The 20,936-nt window shown below is 43.3% G+C and overlaps 1 protein-coding gene across 9 annotated transcripts in view; it reads left to right on the plus strand.

Moving 5' to 3' along the window:
- SRGAP2 (SLIT-ROBO Rho GTPase activating protein 2) overlaps positions 1 to 20,936 on the plus strand; it is a 227,132-nt gene that overhangs the window by 96,570 nt on the left and 109,626 nt on the right. For all 9 annotated transcript variants that reach the window (XM_029935602.1, XM_029935600.1, XM_029935605.1 and 6 more), the window contains exon 4: positions 19,808 to 19,970. In XM_029935602.1, the coding sequence (XP_029791462.1) occupies positions 19,808 to 19,970 (163 nt within the window). The remainder of the gene's footprint in view (positions 1 to 19,807; positions 19,971 to 20,936) is intronic.

A 20,936-nucleotide genomic window follows, 5' to 3' on the forward strand; every position in this document is an offset into this window, starting at 1 on the left:
ACCTATTGCTGATGGATTTTTTTCCTCTCGAGTTGACTTCAGAGTTGTTCACCAGCCTCACAGGATAGCATTGGGTTGAAAGGCAGAGTGAGTTGGCCGATTGTTATAGCTGTGATTATAAATCAGAAAAGGGTGGAGGACTAGAAAGTTCCTCCGTGAGTATGGGGTGACTTTGAGGAGGGAAGTAGGAGGAAGCATGAAGTTGCCAGAAGGGAGAACTCCTCACTTCCTGGGACCAATGTATCATTCATTCATTTTGGACATATTTGGGCGCTGTTTCTTCCCTCAGGGGAGGTTTTGCCCAGATGTAGCGTCTGGTGTTGAGCAAGGGCTGGCTTCCCTTTGCCATGGCTCAAGCTGCCTTTGTTTAGAAACTAACAAAAGGTCCCCTGGTGAGTGTCTCACTGGCCTGCTCCGTACAGAATTTAGGTGGTGATTGGGTCCTTTTTGGAAGACTTGGGAGGTCTCACACATGAACAAAGCAGGATAGAAGAGAGACAAGAAGACAATTTGTGGGGGTTGGGGGTCAACAAGACAGACTGCTGGCCAGACTTTGGAACAGAGAAAGAATTCATTTGCAAGCAAGCTCTTTGGGAGGCTTTATGACTTAGCAAGAAAAACTGAGAGCTTTAATCCAGACACATTTGGGTCCAAATCCTGACTCTTGTGCTTACAGCCGTGTGACCTTGAGCAAATCACTTCTAGCTTCAGTTTACTCATCTTTGAAAGCAGAGAGTAATACTTACCTTGAAGACTTGTTTAAGGATTGATTGTAATATATGTGAAGCTGCATGCCTGTAACTTACTAAATGCTCAAAAAATGGTAGCTGATGTAATTATCACTGCCGCAGAAGGAGTACAGCATGGTACCGAAGATCACAGGTTCCAGAACCAGATTTCCTGGATTTGCAATCCCACATAACCCACTTACTAGCCATGTGATTTTAGATGAAGTTTCTTAGTTGCCTCAGTTTCCTTATCTATAAATTGAGGATAATAATAGTGCCTGCTGCACGGAGTCCTTCTGCTGAGTAAGAATTAATATGTGTGAAGCCCTTAGCACAGCACTTGGTACGTAGTACGTGTAAACACCAATGACTGCTTTGTCCTCAGAAGATGAGACTGAGCATAGTTACACTAGGTAAAACCCTGATAGATTAGATTCACTATTCATTCCCTGTGCAGAGTTAAGCATTCTTTTTTTTTAAGTTTATTTATTTTGTGTGTGTGTGGGTGTGTGTGTGTGTGTGTGAGAGAGAGAGAGAGAGAGAGAGAGAGAGAGAGAGAGAGAGAGACAGAGGGTGCGAGCCAGCACAGGGGAGGGGCAGAGAGAGACAGGGAGAGAGAAAATCCCAAGGAGGGGCTCTATCCCACAAACTGTGAGATCATGACCTGAGCCAAAATCAAGAGTCAGATGCTTAACAACTGAGCCACCCAGGCACCGTCAGAGTTAAGCATTCTTCAGTGTGGCCCCAGATATCATGTCAGTCTCCCTTTTCCTCAGTGACCCCTGTGAGTGGGTGCCCTTGTGAATGACAAACTCATCCTCCTTCCTGATTTTTATGATGTGGCTGTATTGGCAGGAAATATGCAATTATGTGACATAATTGTATGCCCAGTTTCTATAAAAACTCAGCAGTTGTACACTTTGTGTCATAAGCTGTCATGTTCACAAAGTGTCATTAGCTACATTGAACCAGGTAGTTAACCCTGGCGTGTTACCTTTAGATCCAGGCTCATAATCATCAAGTGGAGGAAGTTTGTCTTGTGCTCACCCTCTGATTTCTTTATCCTCACAGAGTCACTAATTAGCACTAATGACCAAATCGTGGGGTTTCCATAAAGGCATAGTGCTGAGGTCCCAACTGCAACCTGGGTGGATAAAAGCACGCCAGTCCTGCTCAGACTCCTGCCGCTGCCGCCATTGACACCAGCCAGCCACTTCTGTCCAAGCCTCGGTCGTGAGCATAACAGATTGCGGTTTATGGGGTTGCCTCATGAGGCCAAACAGAAGCTCCTACACTTCTCCATAAATGGCTTTGTATCATCCTTTTGGGGTAGGGAATGATAGAGGGCAGTGAGGAGCAAAACACGTTTTCACGAGCAGTTGGGAGGATGCTGTAGACTACTGAGGGCTTCCGGTGTCGGCCAGTGTCCGCATTCGGATCGCTGGCGGGCACCCCTCAGGCTCTCGGCTGGCTAGAGGGCAGACACTGCTGATCAGGTCCCTTAACAACAGGGCTGGGGTGCAGGCAACGTGCAGTATTTGTTTTCTCGGCTCTTGTAAGTCCCATAATAATTCCATAGTAGACACAGGAATCAATGTGCATCTGGTTCGAAGGATCTTTAATTTTTAGGAATTCACAGCCAATTAAATGAATTGACTTTGATACAGTTCCCTTTTAAAGGCAAAAGCCATGTCATCTTTATTGGGAGCTGACTGCGTTAAGTGAGAGGGTTTACAAGATAAGAAGAAAAGACAGTCTCTGCCGTAAGGACTTCCATAACTGAAATGGGGGTGGGGGTGGGGGGTGGGAATCAGACAGGCTGGGAGAGGATAATACGAATACATATGTGCATGGGCACACGAACCTAAAAATAGGACCCCATCTAAGGCAGGTTCTAGTAGTCACCGAGAAGGAAGTGAGGGTGGATTACTCGGGAGGGCCTCGTGCTTGGCTTAGGCAGGGAAGGGAAAAAGATAGCAGTTATGTTCTCAATTAGATTTGGTCCCAAGTTAATTGGAGTAAAGACTTTAATATCTAATTCCTGCGCTGTGCTGAAGTCTCATGCTGTGAAGAGAAACAGAGTCATATGGGAAGAGCTCAGTGTTAATGAAGGATTTAGGGAGAATGAGGAAAAATAGGAGGGTTTGGATTTCTCGGAGTTGAAAAAGGATCATTCTTTCTGCTACCTCCTGCCCTTTTACACTGCCACCGATCATTGGATCACTGCCCCCTCGGGTTTTAAACTCAGGGAAGATCAATGAGCACAGCTCTGCTTCTTAACACATTTTGGGTACAGCTGGTTAAAGAACCAGGATTAGAAAATGAATCGAGCAAAGTAGGATTATCTTCAACAGTAGGATGCGGAGAGGTGTTTACCGATGCCTGCTTAAGCAGTTGGGACAGGGCATCCTAGCATGGAGCTCAGACATCCCTCCCTAGCAGCGTCTGTGGTAAAGGAGAGGTTGTGGAACAAGTCTGGCGGCTCTCAGCCTGAACCCTGGTAAACAACAGATGTTCGGAGCTACTGAGTTCCGAGGGTAGGGGTGGGGGTTTCTGTTGGTGCCTGAAATTCTCAGAATTTACAGGCAGCATCTCAAGGAGTTAGCAAAAGGAGGAAGTTGGACAGCATTGATTCTGCAGCGTACAGGTGGAAATGACGCCCGAGACAGTTCCTTGGCGAGACAAAGCACATGCTACTGAGCAGACTGACAGACAGTGAAACCCTGGAAGGCAGGCCCGGTTCAGAAGGATTCGGCTTCCCACGTGTGTTGACTTTCTGCCCGCCTCCCTGCCCCTCTTCTTGTGCATGGACCTGAGTTGTCAGCCTTGCTTCTGTTTTGTCTGGTCATGGGTGGAAATGTGTGCCCTTTCCTGCCACAGAGTCCCGCATACACATGCCTGCAGACATGGACTTTTCCATTAGCCATTCAGGGGCTTATAACATGTGGATTAAATGGTATTGTTAGGGGCTCTGCCTTGGCTGCCAACCTTGTTCTTGTACATTCTCAGCGTTAGTTTTGCCAGGTCCCGATTGCACCCTTCACTGGAGGTGAATGAAGATAATGTTCCTTGTAGAGAATTCAGTACGGCCTCTTTTCTCCCCACCCCACTCCCAGCCCCCAAACACACATACTGAGTTTCCAACTGGATGATAAATGCTTAGGACACCTCCTTTACAGCATAGTTCAGGGAAGCCATATGGAAAAAAGATTCATAATACATCTCCTTTTTTTTTTTTTTTTTTAAAGTAAGCTCTTTGCAGGGCTTGAACTCATGACTCTGAGATCAAGAGTCACATGCTCTACCAGCAGAGCCAGCCAGGCACCCCTATAATACATCTTTAGTGGGCTTTTTTGGTCCCAAATTAAAGAAGACTTTAGAAAAGTTCTCCCTCTAATCAAATGAAAAAAGCAATTTATCAGGTCTGGGCCAGTTTTCAAGACACTCTGGTCAGGAAGTACCACTTGAAACTCTCTCATAGAACATCCTTGTGCCTTTATTTCTTTTGAAAAATGAGTCCACTTCTGGCCCTTTTGTTCATTGACATAGAACGTTGTGATGAACACCAGTTCTGGGATGCAAGGCTCACCTATGCTTTTCAGCCAACATTTTTCAGCATTTTTTCTACACCAAGGGTTATGCTAGGAGTTAAATACACACAGAAGAATAAACCACTAATCTAACTCATGGAAGTTACCATTGACTGTGAAATATTTTAAGGTTGTGCATGTGTGTGCGCCTGTGCACACGTACATGTGTGTATGTTCTGACAAGGTGTGGAGTTCAAGGTCGAGGAGCCAAAGATGTTGAGTTGCCATGTAAATCCTACGTGATTCAGTCATCGACATCTGGCTTCATCTTCATCAGTATTGACCAACAGGTTCTGGGAGGTCCTGGGGTCACAGAGACATTTAGGACCGGGCTTCTGCCCTCAGGGGGCTCACTGTGTCCTGTGGGAGACAGGAGGTTTATATGGAAAAAACAAAAGATAACACAAAGTAGCATGTATTTAGTGCCAAAGCTAAGATGGAGAAATGATTTCTTTTCATTTTTCCCCAAAATGGGATCTTTAAAAATTGTTTTTGGTATCATTTTAGACTTACAGAAAAGTTGTGAGAATAGTCAAGAGAATTTCTGTCATTTATCCAGATTGCCCAAAAATGTTAACATATTACTGCATTTGATTTATGCTTCTTTCTCTCCCTCTCTCTCTCTCTCCCTCTCTCTCTCTCTCTCCCTCCCTCCCTCTCTCCCCATACACAACTTATGCACATACATTTTTTTTCTGAAACACTTGAACATAAGTTGTAGACATGATGCCCCTTGACCCTCACATACTTCAATATGGATTTACTAAAAATAAGGTTGTTCTATAACCCAATGACCAGTATAGTTACCAAAGTCAGGGGATCAGTATTGAGACAGTAACTTTATATAATTCACGGATATTCTGATTTACCGTTTATTGCAAAAAATTTTTTTTGGCCAAATAAAGTCTAAGATTACACATTTCATTCAGTTTTCTTGTCTCTTTAGTTTCCTTTGATGTGGAATGGTTTCCAAGTCTTTCGTTGTAATTCAGGACATTGTTATTTTGGGAGAGCATTCAGCTTAGTAGAATGTCCCTTGATTTGGTATTTCTGCTAATTCTGATATTTCCTTTTCTTTTTTTTTTTTTTATTTTTTAATGTTTATTTTTTAGAGAGAGAGACAGAGTGTGAGCAGGGAAGGGGCAGAGAGAGAGGGAGACACAGAATCGGAAGCAGGCTCCAGGTTCTGAGCTGTCAACACAGAGCCCGATGGGAGGCTTGAACTCCCCAGCTGTGAGATCATGACCTGAGCTAAAGTCAGACACTTAACCGACTGAGCCACTCAGACACCCCATAATATCTGATATTTCCTTATGATTACATTTATGTGCTTTGGGCAAGAATACCATAGAAGTAATGTTATAGTCTCAGTGCATAAAATCAGGAGTCATTTGCTGATGATTCCCTGTTACTGGTGATGTTAACTTTGATCATTTGGTCAGAGTGGTATCTGCCAGATTTCTCTACCATAAAGTTTTCTAGTTTATGCTTTGTAATTGATGCACGTATTTTGGACAGATACTTGGAGACCATATAAATATCATGATATTCTTCAAAAGTTACACTATCCGTTTCAGCATGTATTGATGATTCTTGTTTGAATCATATGTTATTATGGTTACCAAATGGTAATTTTCCCAGTTTCCCTCATTTTTTCTACATTTATCAGTTGGGATTCTAATATAAGGAAGAATTTTCCATCTTCCTCATATATTTGTCTGGTTATTTGTTTATATCAATTTGGACTCATGGATTCTGATTTTATTCAACAGGTTATAATCCTTTACTCTCTTTATTTATTTTCATGTTCATTCCAGATTTGACTAGTGGAGTCCTGTCAAGCTGGTTCCTGTGTCCTTTTGACATGTCCCCACCATTCAACTTTCTGGCTCATCCTATACTTTCTTTATTTCAGCTCTGGAGTAAAGAGTTCTCTTCAAAGGGTCTGGGATTCTGTTAATAGTGAATGGTATTTAGAAACCATGGATGGGGCCGCCTGGGTGGCTCATTTAGTTGAGTGTCTGGCTTCGGCTCAGGTCATGATCTCGCAGTTCATGGGTTCGAGCCCCACATCGGACTCTCTGCTGTCAGCGTGGAACCTGCTTCAGATATTGTCCCCCTCTCTCTGTCCCTCCCCCACTCAGTCTGTCTCTCTCTCTCCCTCAAAGTTAAATAAACACTAGAAAAAGAAACAAACAAACAAACAATGGGTGCTGGCTGTGCTTTCTGTTACTACAGTACCACAGTTTATAGTCCCTCTTAGCAGAGCTAGTACACTCACAGATGTGTGTATGTGCACACGCGTATGCCCACATACTTCTCTGTGTCTCTATCTCTATGCTTATCTATATTAAAGTCTATGAGTCATACGCTTCATGTATTTATTTCATTGCTATAGTCCAAGAGTATACACAAAATAGTTTGAGTTGCTAACCCATGCCTCTGAAAAAGAAGATTATAACTAGATTTTAATACTGGTTCAGAGGGTTTGTTTGTTTGTTTTCAACCTTAAGACCCAAAACACAGTGTTGAGAAGTTAGTTGCTAGTTCCTTCTCTCCCAACCTCCAGACCTTTAGTGTGGTTATATTACTTATTAGAGGTACCATTTGGATTATTTATTTCTGTTTGTATTTAATTTTTTCCCCTTCAGAATGAGGTCTTTCTTCTCTCTCTCTCTTTTTTTAAAATTTTTTAATGCTTTATTTATTTTTGATACAGAGAGAGACAGAGCATGAGAGGGGCAGGGGCAGAGAGAGAAGGAGACACAGAATCGGAAGCAGGCTCCATGCTCTGAGCTAGCTGTCAGCACAGAGCCCGACGCGGGGCTCGAACCCACAAATGTGAGATCTGACCTGAGCCGAAGTCAGAGGCTTAACCGACTGAGCCACCCAGACACCCCCGGAATGAGGTCTTTCTTGGTTGACCTTTCTCACTGCAGATCTTTTCTCTGGACTCAGAAGAGGTGAGGGGCCTGCTTATCCACAGACGCAGTCAGGGCTTTATCGAAGTCCGTGCTGGGGCCATCGGCCAGACCCCGGGCAGACACCGAGGACCAGCCTGTGGCCGTTTCCCCCTCATTGCCAAGCCCACCGTGGCTCCACCTGATGGGTGGTGCCCCTTGCTTTCTCCTAAGATGACTCCGCTCACATTCTACCTGCTGTTCTCCATGATCACCTCTCTTGCACTTAGGGAACCAAGAATCCAGCTCTCATCTCAGTTCTAGGCTGTGATGGTGAAGACTGTTTACCAGTAGCTCATGTCATACACTCGATATTGTACCTTGGGCGATCTTGATCTGGTCTTTCGGCAGTGAAGCTCTAGGACACTGCTCCCTGACACCCAAACTAGTAGAATTTCCAGCCGTGTTGCTGGACTGTTTGTTAGCTCCCTGTTCTGATGTCCCAAGGGTTTCTTCTCCTTGACTCTCTTTCTCAGATGCTCCAGCCTTTCTAATAGCTCTTTTGCACCAGTTCTGACCTGGCCATTTTCTTCTTCCTGCCTGAGGATGACCTCCAGATTCCCCTTCCTTTGCCCCATTCATCTCCCTCCATCTCCTGCACACTCATTCTCTTTCTCTCCTTCCTCCAGACACATATAACATGGTCAGTGCTGCTGATTCCAGCTGTTCTGAATCTTGCCTACAGCTTAAGTTCAAAAACAGATGGACCCAAAGTGTCCTAGATGCTGTGCCAGTTTCTACCATATGAAAACAAATTACTGAAAAGCATCAGGAAATTTTAGAATAGTTTTGATGTTTGCTTTCCTGTCTTCTTCCCAGTCCTCCCCATCCAACTTCTTTCTCTCTCCTGACCCTCTCCACATTATACCTGCCACTTTCCATCTCTTCCTTGTGTGCCTTATCGGACAAAGGCTGGTATCTAAAACCTTTGCCCCCAATTTCACCCTCTCTTTGTGCAGGTAGGTTGAACCATTGGGATGAAACCATGTTGAGGATCAAGCTGGGTCGTTGCTCTTTTTCTAATTATCTGTGTCATTTTTTGAATCTCCCATCAAGGACTAAGGAATTTCTATCCCTTTGCCAATAGAAAGAAGATGAGGCTGGGTTTTCTGTGTGTACTTTTACTGGTCAAAGAAGTCACTGGCTTGGGAATAAAGGTTATGTTCCTCTAGTGACTTTATCACTGGGGTACAGAAAGGCTCCAGTTCCACAGCCTACCCTTGTGTGCTATAGGCAGGGGACAGGTTCCTTAGGAAACACTGACATTGTACCCACACCACTGCTTTCTTCATTCTTGCAATTTGTGAACAGCTTTCTCCCCATGTTCTGTAGAACATTATTGAACTTCAACATTTCTAAGTCATCCTGAATATGAGAGAAAGAATCCTCATGGTGGGGACACTTACCTTACAGGGACATGTTGCAGACCCTGGCATTCATTTATAGAGCGTCAGGAGAAGGTTGTTGGCACAGTCTAATTACCAGGTGCCCACTGTGACCAGAGCTCTCCTCAAGAGAATGTCCTCAAAGAATGGGCTTCTCAAAGTTCAGGGACCCATGACTCATATGCAAATTATGGTATGTGTATACATAACACCTCCCTCCCTCCCTTCTCCTTTCTTTGGAGAATTCTTGGAAGAGAATTCTTAGCTTCTCAAAAGGGTCTGGGTGTGTAATCACCCCCAAGAAGATTTTGTAAACATATTGTATGGTACAAGCTGGAATACACACACGTACAGACATATCCCGGTGTATTTTTATATAACTGAGAACAGCATTTTTGTAAAACAGTCCCTATAGGTCTTTGCTCTATGTGTTGTACTCTGGTATTTTCCACTTTTTTCTGTGTTATTATGTCTCACTGTTTTCTGCTTCAATTTTTGAGAAATGCTCGGTGGTAACCTGCTAAATTGATGTATTAATCCCACTAATAGGTTGTGTGTCCGTTTGAAAACCACTGCTTTAAGAGCATTGGTCCTTAAAATTCTCGTGTGCATGATATTACCAGGATGAGTATTTATAATGCAAATTCCTGAGCTCCACCTTTCGCAAATCAGAATCTCTTGCAGAGGAGCACAGAATCCCCATTTTACACAAGCCCCAGGTGATTCTGATACAAGGTGATTGGGGTCCTGAAGCCTCACACTTAGACCAGCTGCCGTCTCTCAGACTTAGGAGTCTGGTGCTCAAGGGGTCACACACTCACTTGGAGATGGTAGGTACTAGTGGGTGTTATCTGAATCCACACTGAGCATCTCCTCATGGATTCTCATTCAGAAATTCCTTTGATAGTCTTCTTTTTCTAAGAACTGCAGTGGCCCTTGTGAAAGCAGAGAAGGAGTTAACTGAGGCCACAGAGTACAGAGTGAAGGAACCCAGGGGTCATTTTACAGAGCGGCCGGGGTGTGGCCCAGGGCTTCAATAGGTGCCCAGAGCCAGTCCCAAATTAGAATGGGGTGGGATTCAAAACTGCTTTTCCTAGTCACTCGCCTTTCATGTGTAACCACATGCAGTGTGTCCACATGCTTTCCGGCGCCGTTAGGCACCAGCAGTTTCGCTCCCTCTGAGTTCACGGACCCTTGGTATTCCTGTTATGTGTTGTCTTGGAATAGCTCTGTGCTCTGGGGCTTGGGCAGCTGAACGTTGTCCATTAACTCTTTTGACACCAGAGCTGTACAGATGCTAAGGGCTTTTTAGTTGAAACAGAGCAACAGCCACCTCGAAACGAGAATGTGATTGCTACTCAGGAGACCTGAGTTCTTCCCCTGTTCCACCGCTATCTCTGACATTCCACGAATCTACTTTTTGTACCGTCTGGCTTTTCTCTCTGCATTTTACAAGTTTCCTTCTAAATCCGCTTCTAGGTGGGGCACAGCAGGTTCACTGAGTGTGGGAGTTCCCAGAGAACCAGATGATATGTTAATGGCAACAAAATGTATTCCTCTTTAGTGCACTGATGAAATTTGTAAAGCAAGTTCATTGCAAATTCTGGTGATAAAGCCTGGGAATTTTGAGTTGTATTTATCTTTTCAGACATGACTCTGGCCACTTTGTTTTGTGAGTGTGAACCCATTGTATGGACTGTCAAGTAATAATAATGGTTATAAAAATAATAACAAAAGATGACAATACTGATTTGTAGATGTAGAGCACTTTCGTATTTATGAACTTTTATTATGGCCATCACCTTCTTTGACTTGATCTGCATAAGTTCCAAGTGAGGTAAGTGGGGTGGGTCTACTGTACCCATTTATTTTTTTAAACAGATAAGGAAATGTTGAGTCCCAGAGTGCATCTGTGACTGATTCAAGATTACCTGGCTCTAGGAAGTGGCAGGACTAAGACTAGGCTCTAGGTCATGAACATGGTTCACAGTACTTTGCAGAGTAGCACCTCGCTGAGAGGGGGTACCATTGCTCATCCAGATTACTCACAGGCCTGTAGAACTCAATAACCTGCTAACCTGCAAGTGGACCAGGGCGTCTCTTACTCCATTTTGCCAGCAAAGTATGGGGCTGTTTAATAATATGCTGTCATTCAGAGCAAACATGCCGGTGGGCGTACAATCTCAGCCACTCAGTAGCCACCCAGAGATATGCTGCAGCAGTTGATTAGGCCGGATTGATGGAGGCTGGAGATACTAACTACTCATTAAATGAATCATTTCACTGTGCACAACACTTAAAAGATTTCTGTGGCTGTGGCATCTGTCATTAGTCAGTGCTGGTTAAGTACCTGCCCATTTCTTGGTGTAGATATTCATTGACTATTCCAAAATATACCCTGTCCTCAAAGGACTTTCTTCCAATAAGGCAAGGTAAATATCACAATAACACTTGACAAATAACAAAGATGACAATACTGATTTGTAGATGTAGAGCACTTTCGTATTTATGAACTTTTATTATGGCCATCACCTTCTTTGACTTGAGAACTGATAACAATGCGTGGGGTTGATCTGATGACTATTTAGACTTCATTCCATTTAGCCATGTAGTTTCACAGCATCAAGTCATATTTCTTTATTCCTCCTTCTTCATTGTTATCGTGAGCCATGTAAGGAAACTCATTATTCCTTTAGCAGGTATTCAAGAAGGGGAGGTCTGAAACTTAGGGATACCCAAGTGGCTTGTTGGTACTTGGCATGCTTAAGCACCATTGGCGAGGCAGGAATTTCTGGCTATAGATCAAGCTTTGTTGTTCGTGCCTGGTGCCAGGGAGATGCCAGCTCCCAAGGTAGTCGTTACTGCTTTGAAAATAGGTGTGTGGATTTTTAAGTGACGTCATTCCAGGTTGGCGCAGACAGGTATTTATTTCTCTGGAATGAACTACCAGGGGTGAGCCAGGCTGTCTGTCTCAGTCATCTCCCAAGATTTCATTCATTTGAAAAATCTGCAAACACATCTGCATGTATTTTTTTTCCCTCTGTATGTTTGTCATGTTCTGTAATTACTTATGGGGTTTCTGGTGACATCTTAATTAAGTAGAGAAGAAAAAAACTGAAGATATAATTGTAGAGTTATTCAAAGATTATTCTATGGAATTATTATATGTTATTATTATTATTATAAGGAGTATGTATTAAAATAAATGGATACAAAATCTTTTTAAACTGAGAAACATGTATTACTTTTTTGTTCCTTAGTCATCAATATGATGTTTTATTTTAAGTGAATTAGTCAGCTCACACCTTTTGATATGATCACAGCCTATTTGGGGGGGCTTTCAGGGAGGGAAATGTCATATATAGATGAATTTCTAGGCCTTTGGTTTTATGGATTGTATTGGAGTGGGATGCATAGTGTTTGTTCTCTAGCATTTAGATTGTACCCAGAGTACACAGGGAGAGTTGAGTAGCCTCTTTGTTTATACATCCGTACAGTTCTGAAAATGCTAGTGGCAAGATGAGGGTATAAACAAAGGGAAGCTCCCAGGTCTACACAGGGAAGGCTGCTGGGCAGGCAGCTCTTCTATGTCAGCTAGACTAGCATTTCACAAAGGTTCAGTGTACACACAGGCATTGAGACCCGGATAAGATGTGGGTTGTGGCTGATTAACAGGGTAGGAGCAAGAAGACCATGTGTTGGATCCAGGAGGTTCTACAAACATGGGAGAAGCCAGTTTGAAACAAGAGCGCTGCTCCCTTTATTTCTAGGGACCAGAACAGGACCTGGCACATGGTAGGTGCTCAGTCAATGTTTGTTGAATGGTTGAAATAAGAAGACTTCAGAGGTCAAGGATTCAGAGAAGGGGTCTGGACAATAAGATGTCAGAAATCTAGGTAAGAAATCTGAATGACAGAGATTTAAATCTTGTGTGGAAGCCCTCCATTGCTGCTGTGTCTGGTCTCCTGGGGTCTGCAAAGCTTGTCTTGAGTGATTAAAAGAATTTCCAGCCTCCTCCCCCTGCCATGAACACAGGGTGCAGTGGGATGGTTGAAAGAAAAGCAAAATCTCTTGCTCGTCATCAGCTGATGGGAGACATCTTCAGTTAGGTCTACAATGTCTCAGATTTGAGAACTTCTCCCAGTTCTCTGACCTAACCCAGGGGAACCGTGGTCCTATAATCACTCAGGAAATAGTTATTAAGATGTCAGACACGGTGCTAGTCCAGTTCTCAACTTCAAAGCAGATTCTTAAGCTCTCAGCTCTTGGACAAGGCATGATCCCAGGGGTGTGGCTGGCTCCCTGGAACGAATCCAGAGCCACAAGAATTCCATTTCCATGCAGCGCTTCCCCCAAACCTGATTATAGGGGACAATTTAGACTATTTTGAGTAAGGTGGGTATACCACGGCTTGAATCCTTTCTAATCATCTGTCTAGGCTACCAAGGACAATTTGTGGGGTTAACTTGTCCCTGAAAATGTGAAATCTCATTTCTCCATACATAGAATATACATTTATGCCTTTGGCCCTTTCTCTGTCTCTGAGCTCTCCTACCCTGATCTCACTGCTGGCAGAGCTGGAGCAGGAGTTGTGATAACCCCGGGGAAGTGTGCCTACCCCCTCTCTCCCTGCCTGCTGTCTTTGAAAGATGCCTCCAGGCCGCCACTGCACTCCTGGGTCGGAGAACCTGCAGCCACCGTTATAGGCAGAATCTTTTTCAAGTCACTTCCCGCCTTGGTGATTTTTCCCCCTCCTTCTTTTAACACCTTCCCCAGCAAATCCCATCCATCCTCTAGCTTATCTGGGTCAGCAAGGGTCTGATTTTATGCATGGCACTGTCAAACCATAAATCCGCTGCGGCTTTGCCTCTCCATCCAGCCCGTCTGCTTCTGTCAGCATCAGCAAAATGCATAATAGAGAAAATAAGCCAGAAAGGCTAATAACATTCATCTGAATAAAATAATCTCTTTGGCTGCCTCAGTTCATTTCATTTTAATCAAGGTGCCAGGAGGGAATTTAGGCTTAAGAATCTGACTCCCCACTTGTCACTAGTTCCCAGTCCAACTGTCTCTAAATGATCCCTTTTATCGAGCAGGTGCCTTTTTAAACATATATATCCTCTTCATAGTTGTATGCTCGATAACATATATTGAATATGTTTAACTCATTTTGGGTTTTGTCTATCATCACATCTATATCTCTTTTCAAATGTGAGAAATGGTATTTTTCTTAGATATATTGATATTTTCCATCCCTATGTACACACTGGCAGGTTTGATAGGAATTCTGCGAAAGAGAGGCTCAGAGGAAGTTGCTGATGCATCTAGGGTTCTGGTGATCTGAGCTCCCTGTGGCTTCCTTCCTGTCTCCTTCAGCACACGGTTCCCTGTGTGGACTGTGGGACTGATTGTTACACCCTGGTCTGTAGGGGGAGGACAGTGGAAGATTAAATTCTGCTCTCCCGTTGGTATCTCCCTCACGTCTTCCCGGAGACTTACAGCTGCTTGGTTAATTGCCTGTTGCTGCTGTCTTATCCCCGCCATTATTTGCCAAGGGCTGTGCATTTTCAGCAGGCTGCACTCTTGGCCCTGGCCCAGGGCCAGGTGAGGAGCCTGTTGGAAATTGATGAAAGCCAATACTAGTTTGTTTGGAAATAAAAATAATAGTATTTCTTCACATTTGTATTGTGCTTCACTGTAGATGTAATTCTCTTGTACTCAGCGTCTCATTTCAGGCGTGCAGCAGCTCCGTAGGTAGGCAGGTCGGAGACCGTTGGCCCAACAGGAAACGCACCTCGGTAGACAAGCACAGAAGCTCAAGCCACCTGGTCATCCCAAGCTTGTGTCACGCGCCCCATCTGCAGAGCTGGGAGCCTAGCAATGCTTCATTAAATGGCACCGTAGGCCAGGAGGGCTTCTGGGATTTTACATTCCTGCTTGGAAGATCTTTAGGGGGCTAGACGTACACCAACAGGGAACGTGTCCATTTTATAAGTGAGACAGCTGAAATGGAGCAGAGGAGGGAATAGGCCCTCCAAAAAAAAAAAAGAACCCACAAAAACGGGAGTGTAATATAGAGGCCAGCTTGAACCTTTGTAGAGTTCTCTCTTTACCCTAGATATTGTAGAGCAATCCCTTTGAGCATTTGCTGCTCAGTTTGTTGAACATCTATAAATAGTCTTAAGTTGAAGGAGAAAAACTGGGCTGATGTATTTGAGGCTAAAGATTCAGCTGTGCACGTTTAGCTCAGCGCATTTCTAACGAGAATCTTCTGTGGATGCATAACCGGCTTGTGACTTTCTGGGCCTTTTTTTTTTTTTTTTTTTTTGACTCCAGAGTCATTCCCTCTCAAGTGTAGTATTATGTTTTCTTGATCTGCCTCCTGAAAAAAATGTTAAGTAAAAAAAATACTTCTGGATATTTTGTCTGCTTTTTAGGGATTAGTGCTTGAGGAGGTTTGCAGCTGTTCAGTACATTCCTAAGGGATGCAGACCCTTTTCTTTAAATGCCCAAGTATTACCCAACCTGACTCCAGGCGCGGGGAGAGTAAAGACACTGTGCAAACAAATGATAGATGGAAAAGATAGAAAGACAAATTTCAGTCTCCTGACCAAACCTGGTTCCCTTGGCTCGAGCAGCCCCCAAATAAAATAAGGCTGCAGAGCTGCTGAAGCAGGAAATCACTCTAGCAGAGCCTTAATATGCTCCCTATGAAATCACGTCTCGTTGACTTGCTTATTTTCCAGCCTGAAGTGTGTTTCATCTTTGTTCCTGTTGGCCGGGCAAATTGTCTCTGTGGTGTTCTCCTCTTGCTACATGCCCTCTCCCTCTCCTGCTCTGCCACCACCCCAAAATAAATAAATGAATTAATTAAAACAACTCGGTTGTAAGGAGGAATATGTCCAAGAAAGCATATAAACTCAAAAAACTAAAAATATTGCCTGAAAAGCAGCAGTCATAGTAAAAAAGAGTTTAAAGAGAACCCGTACAAGAAGCAGACAACAGAGTTTAAGACTATCTTAAAAAAAATTTTTTTTTAACGTTTTATTTATTTTTTTTTTTTGAGAGACAGAGAGAGACAGAGTGCAAGCAGGGGAAGGGCAGAGAAAGAGGGAGACATAGAATCTAAAGTGAGCTTCAGGCTCTGAGCTGTCAGCATAGAGCCTGATGCAGGGCTCAAAACCCACAAACAAGAGATCATGACCTAAGCCGAAGTCGGATGCTCAACCGGCTGAGCCACCCAGGCGCCCAAGACTATCTTTAAAGACTTTCTAAAAATAAAAATCTTGCATAGCATCCTCATATGTGCAGCAGATCAAAGCAATGTCTTATCGGTGTAAATCCACTTTTAAAGTGCAAATTTATGAAGAATACCCGTTAGAGGGTCAGTCCAAGAGAACAGTGAGACTGTGTTTGTGAACCCCAATAATGAAATTGGAATTACAAATCAGAGTTGTAGGTTTAAAAAAAATTTTTTTTCTTTATTTTATTTTGAGAGACAGATACAGTGGGTGAGCGGGGGAGGGACAGAGAGAGAGGGAGACACAGAATGTGAAGCAGGCTCCAGGCTCTGAGCTGTCAGCACAGAGCCCGATGTGCGGCTCAAACCCACAAACTGTGAGATCAAGACCTGAGCCGAAGTCGGATGCTTAACCGACTGAGCCACCCAGGCGCCCCCAGAGTTGCAGTGTTATATCCGTTTCAGCTCCACGTTATTTCTAGTTCTGGTTTAGGCTGCCCAACATCAAGAAAATCCTGATCCACGCAGATGAGTTATAATCTTGAGAGGGTTTTAAATTGGCTTAGGCCCTTGAAAAGGGGTATTTTTGTTTTGAAGTCGAATCACTAATATTACCTAGCAGCTATTCAAGCTCCCCTTCGTAAATATTATTGGATAAGCCTGGAAATGTATAATAAGCATTAAGACAGTTGGTGATGATGGGATAACATTGAGCATGTACACACGTGCTACCCATCCATGGGGTTCCGTGAACCCAGCACAGGCCCCCAAGTCCTTTTGCGGCCACTGTGTGTCAGGCCGTGTGCTCATCTGAACAGCTTCACCTAAGGAGGCAGACAGGCCTGAATTAAAGGTGAAACCTGTGCAGAGCAACATCGATTCTAACCAATAGGTCATTTTTCAGAAGTTCGGATACATGATTCTTTATTCAAAAGTTTGCATACAGTGAAACTCACGTAGCAGCCCGGGAGACATTGTGATAGTGTCACCCCAGGGAATCTGGGTCCCTTGCACATTTAACAGGGGGTTGCTCATTTGAATGGATCTGCGACAGTTGTTTGAAGTTGAAATGCAATTCTCTGTAATTCCAGAGTTTCTCAGAACACACTTTAAAAACTCCTGCTCACCGAAACCAATAATAGCCATCCTGCTTCATGCTGTAATGATGGAAATATATGTGCTCAAAGTACTTTACCACCTTAAAACTTCTTAATAAATAGAAATACATTAGTTTTGAGGCATACGGCTTTTTATTTTAAGAGTCCCACTCCGGCCCATCCTTTTTATTAATTCATTCTTGTTTACTCATCCTTTCTTCTGAGGGTCACCTTGGGATTTATGGTCTATATCCTCTTCCATGGTATTAGATTGATTTTGCCTCTCCTGTCTCCACCTGTGATCTGCGCTGTACATTTGTGGGCCAGCGGGCCCTCTGTCCATACATATCTCTAGTGTTCTGCTATCCTACGCATCTTTCTCTCCCACACGGCACTGTGGGATGACACTTAGAACTAAAAGCTCCTGATACTGTATTTTGTTCACTTAAGATACAAATGTTTATATATCTGTGAAATTGAATTGTAGTACCATTTTTGTGTGTGAAGCACCATAAGGAAAGCCTTAGTAAAGACCACCAACCCATGTCCGCCTATAAGAAGCAAATCGAGACCAGTCATAAAGTTAAGATCTTTGAAACGCAAGTGTAATTACCTGATATATTCCATGCTTACTGAAGGCACGGATGCTTTGCCACCCAACAAAAAAGTAAATTCCATTTTTTAGGATTTTGTAGCTGAAACTGATTTGGAATGCCTTTGGAGGTTTCCTTGCAGTGAAAACAGCGAAGGTCAATAATGCGCATGCTCAACTTTGTGTAAGGATTGTTTCTATTTGCTTTTTTCCGTTTGTTTTTCAGATGCTAAACATTTTGAAAAGAGAGGATTAATTACATGTGTATATCTCTCTCAGCTACTATATATATTTTTATTTCCATAGAAATCTTTTGATTTTTTTTTTCCCTAGAAAGATAAATGTACATAATGTTTCTGAAGTGGTCAACACATATGTATTATGTATTTTGTTTTTGTTTTTTTTTAATGTTTATTTATTTTGGGAGAGGGCAGAGAGAGAGCTTCTACACACATAAGTGGGGGAAGAGCAGAGATAAAGAGAGAGAATTCCACCAGGCTCCGAACTGTCAGTGCAGAGACCGATGCAGGGCTACATCTCACGAACCATGAGATCATGACCTGAGCCAAAATCAAGAGTTGAATGCTTAGCCAATTGAGCCCCCCAGGGCCCCAGTATTAGGTATTCTGACCGTAAATGTGTGGTGCCTGGGGCAGAGGTGGGAGCGGGGGCAGGTATGGAACAGACTCACTTTGGACTCCAATATTCATTGGTTTGAAGTGGCTTCTTGGCGCTGGTTAGACAGATCTTTGGTTTAATGGTCTGGAGTGTTCTGAAGCCAGAGTAGCTGTGGTGTGATTATTTGCTAATAGTTACCTTACTACAGAATTGAGAAAGCCCCTTCAAAAGTTGAATTCCATGCTCTCCAGATCACAGCTGCCCGAGAGCCTCCAGCTCTGAATGGAGGCAGTGCTGACTCAGGAACCAAGTCACTGTCAACTCTCTTTCTTCCTTAAGAGTCTGACTGCAGGGAGGAAAGGAAGGAAAGAGAAATGAACAGAACAACCAGGTTGTTATTGTTTGCAGTGATTAAGAGCATTCTCCACTATCACAAGGCTTGGTCTGAATTCGAGCATTGCCACTTTTTAGCTCTGTGACCTTGACCAAGATATCTAACCTTTCTCAGCTCAATTTCCCACATCTCCTGAATGCACTTAATAACACCCCCTTCATCAGGCAGTTGTAGGGTTCAAGTTAAACAACATGAGTACAGGGCCCAGCCACGTGCCAGGTACGCAATAAGCCCTTGCTAAATAATACAACAAACAATTCCTACTTTTGGTTTCTCTTTTTGAAGAAATCCAGCTTGCAGATGCAGAACTTTCTGTTGCTTTAATTAGCGCTGTGAACTGAGTAGATGATCCGTAAATTCTTTTGGATCACAAGTTTTCGTTAGAAGTGAGCACCTAGGTTTGGACTTTACTGCCCCATTCAGGCTGTAGAAGGTGCAGGAATGCACGTGTTCAGATATGGTTTGTGCTCTTGGCTATATGGGACATGACGGACGTAATGGCTCAAACAGTGGAAGTCAAAACTCCTTAGATGTATTCTATGGGACTGGAGTGTTTTTAGTGACTTTTTTCACGCCAAGTGCCTCCAAGGTTGTCTTCACTGAATTCAAATATAGATAAATGTGGGGGGCGGGCCCTGAGGTGCTCTCATGATTTTTGTCTCTAGACCTCTAAGTTTTGTCTTCAACTTTAGACACAGCCAAATGACCTAGTGGCTCAGGTTATGGACCTTGGAGTCAGACAGCCTAGTCCTGTTCTAGTCAGACAACGCAGAGCTGTGGTTCTAGTCCCTGACCCCTTCTGAATGTCTCTGTGACTCCTTACTAGCTGTGGGCAAGTGGCAACCTCTCTGAGTTTCAGTGAAGTAAGGATAACGGTAGTTCTTTTCTTACAAGGAAATGAAACTTAGGAAATAATACATGCCAAACATTTTCCAACTTCCTAGAACATGATAGGTGCTCAACAGATAATCCTGCTTCTCTTCTTCTCTTTCCCTCTTCCTCTCTCTTCCCTCTCCTTCTCACTATTCTTATTTTTTGCAATGGGTTTTTAGAAAAAGAAAAGACTAGAGGTGAAGGCTTTAGGAAAGATATCTATTTCTGGCTTGGCTTTGATCACTGTGATTTTGTGACATGGACTGTAAGTCATGGCTGGCTCTGGCTACTCACCAACACTGATTTTTCCTTCTTGTCGTTTCTCCGCAGGAAGGATCAGAATGTTCTCTCTCCAGTCAACTGCTGGAATCTCCTATTAAACCAGGTGAAGCGGGAGAGCAGGGACCACACCACCCTGAGTGACATCTACCTGAATAATATCATTCCTCGATTTGTCCAAGTCAGCGAGGACTCAGGAAGACTCTTTAAAAAGGTATATAGCTATTTCTAGACATGGAGCTATCTGAGTGGAGCAATGACACCATCTTGTAAATAAGAGGAAGACCATCATATTGGCCCACTTAAAAGGCTTTCTCTTGGTCATTCCCTACCATGGTCTTGTGGACTAAATGTATTGAATAATCCTTCTTTTCTTCCTTTCTGAGTTGAATTGATAGTAGCCTTGGGAAAGTAACCATTTGCAAGGTATACAACCCCAGGACTGGCAACATAATTCATAATTTGCATTGTCAGTGATAATGGCATTTGCTTGGTTTCCTTGAGTGGTCCTTAAGGCTATTGAGTTTCAGGGACCTTTGGTGTCATTTTAAGTTTTCCTCTTCTAGTTCATGTATGTTTGTGATTCAGTTTAGTTTTCTTTCCAACTGCTCATCTTGGCCAAGATGAACTCATGAATCTTATCATGTCATATCTCGGTCTTTGGGTCCCTGAATGCTTTCAGAACTCAGTTGTTTGTCTTAATCCCTGGGGTATAAGTTGAAAAATCTGACCAAGGGAAAATCAGAATTAATTGTGGTAAACTTACGCCAAATGAAACTTAGGCCAAATTGACCTTATCTGTCAGTAGTGGAAATAGTCTCTTAGAAACTAAGGAGTTCTCTCAACCTGAGCTTTCCGTGGAGTCACTGATTCATGACTTTTGGTTACAAATGGTGGCAAAAGCCCTAACCATTGTACATGATGTACCATGTCTATCATTCAAGCGCTGACATCCCCAGCAGATTTTAAAGAAGGCGAATACTCTTTCCACTGTTATTGGTATAAAGGGGGTATGTAGAGCTATTTTATTGGTTTCATATATAGGAAATTCATTGGCTTTCATTTGACAAAATCCACAATTAAAATCTGAAGATGGGAGAGAAAGGACAATCAGGGCTGTGGCCTACAGTCGCCAGTTTTCCAATTCTTAACATTAGGAAATTTCCTGGATCTTAGTACC

The sequence above is a fragment of the Suricata suricatta genome, chromosome 3 (assembly GCF_006229205.1).
Source record: "Suricata suricatta isolate VVHF042 chromosome 3, meerkat_22Aug2017_6uvM2_HiC, whole genome shotgun sequence".
NCBI lineage: Eukaryota > Metazoa > Chordata > Mammalia > Carnivora > Herpestidae > Suricata > Suricata suricatta.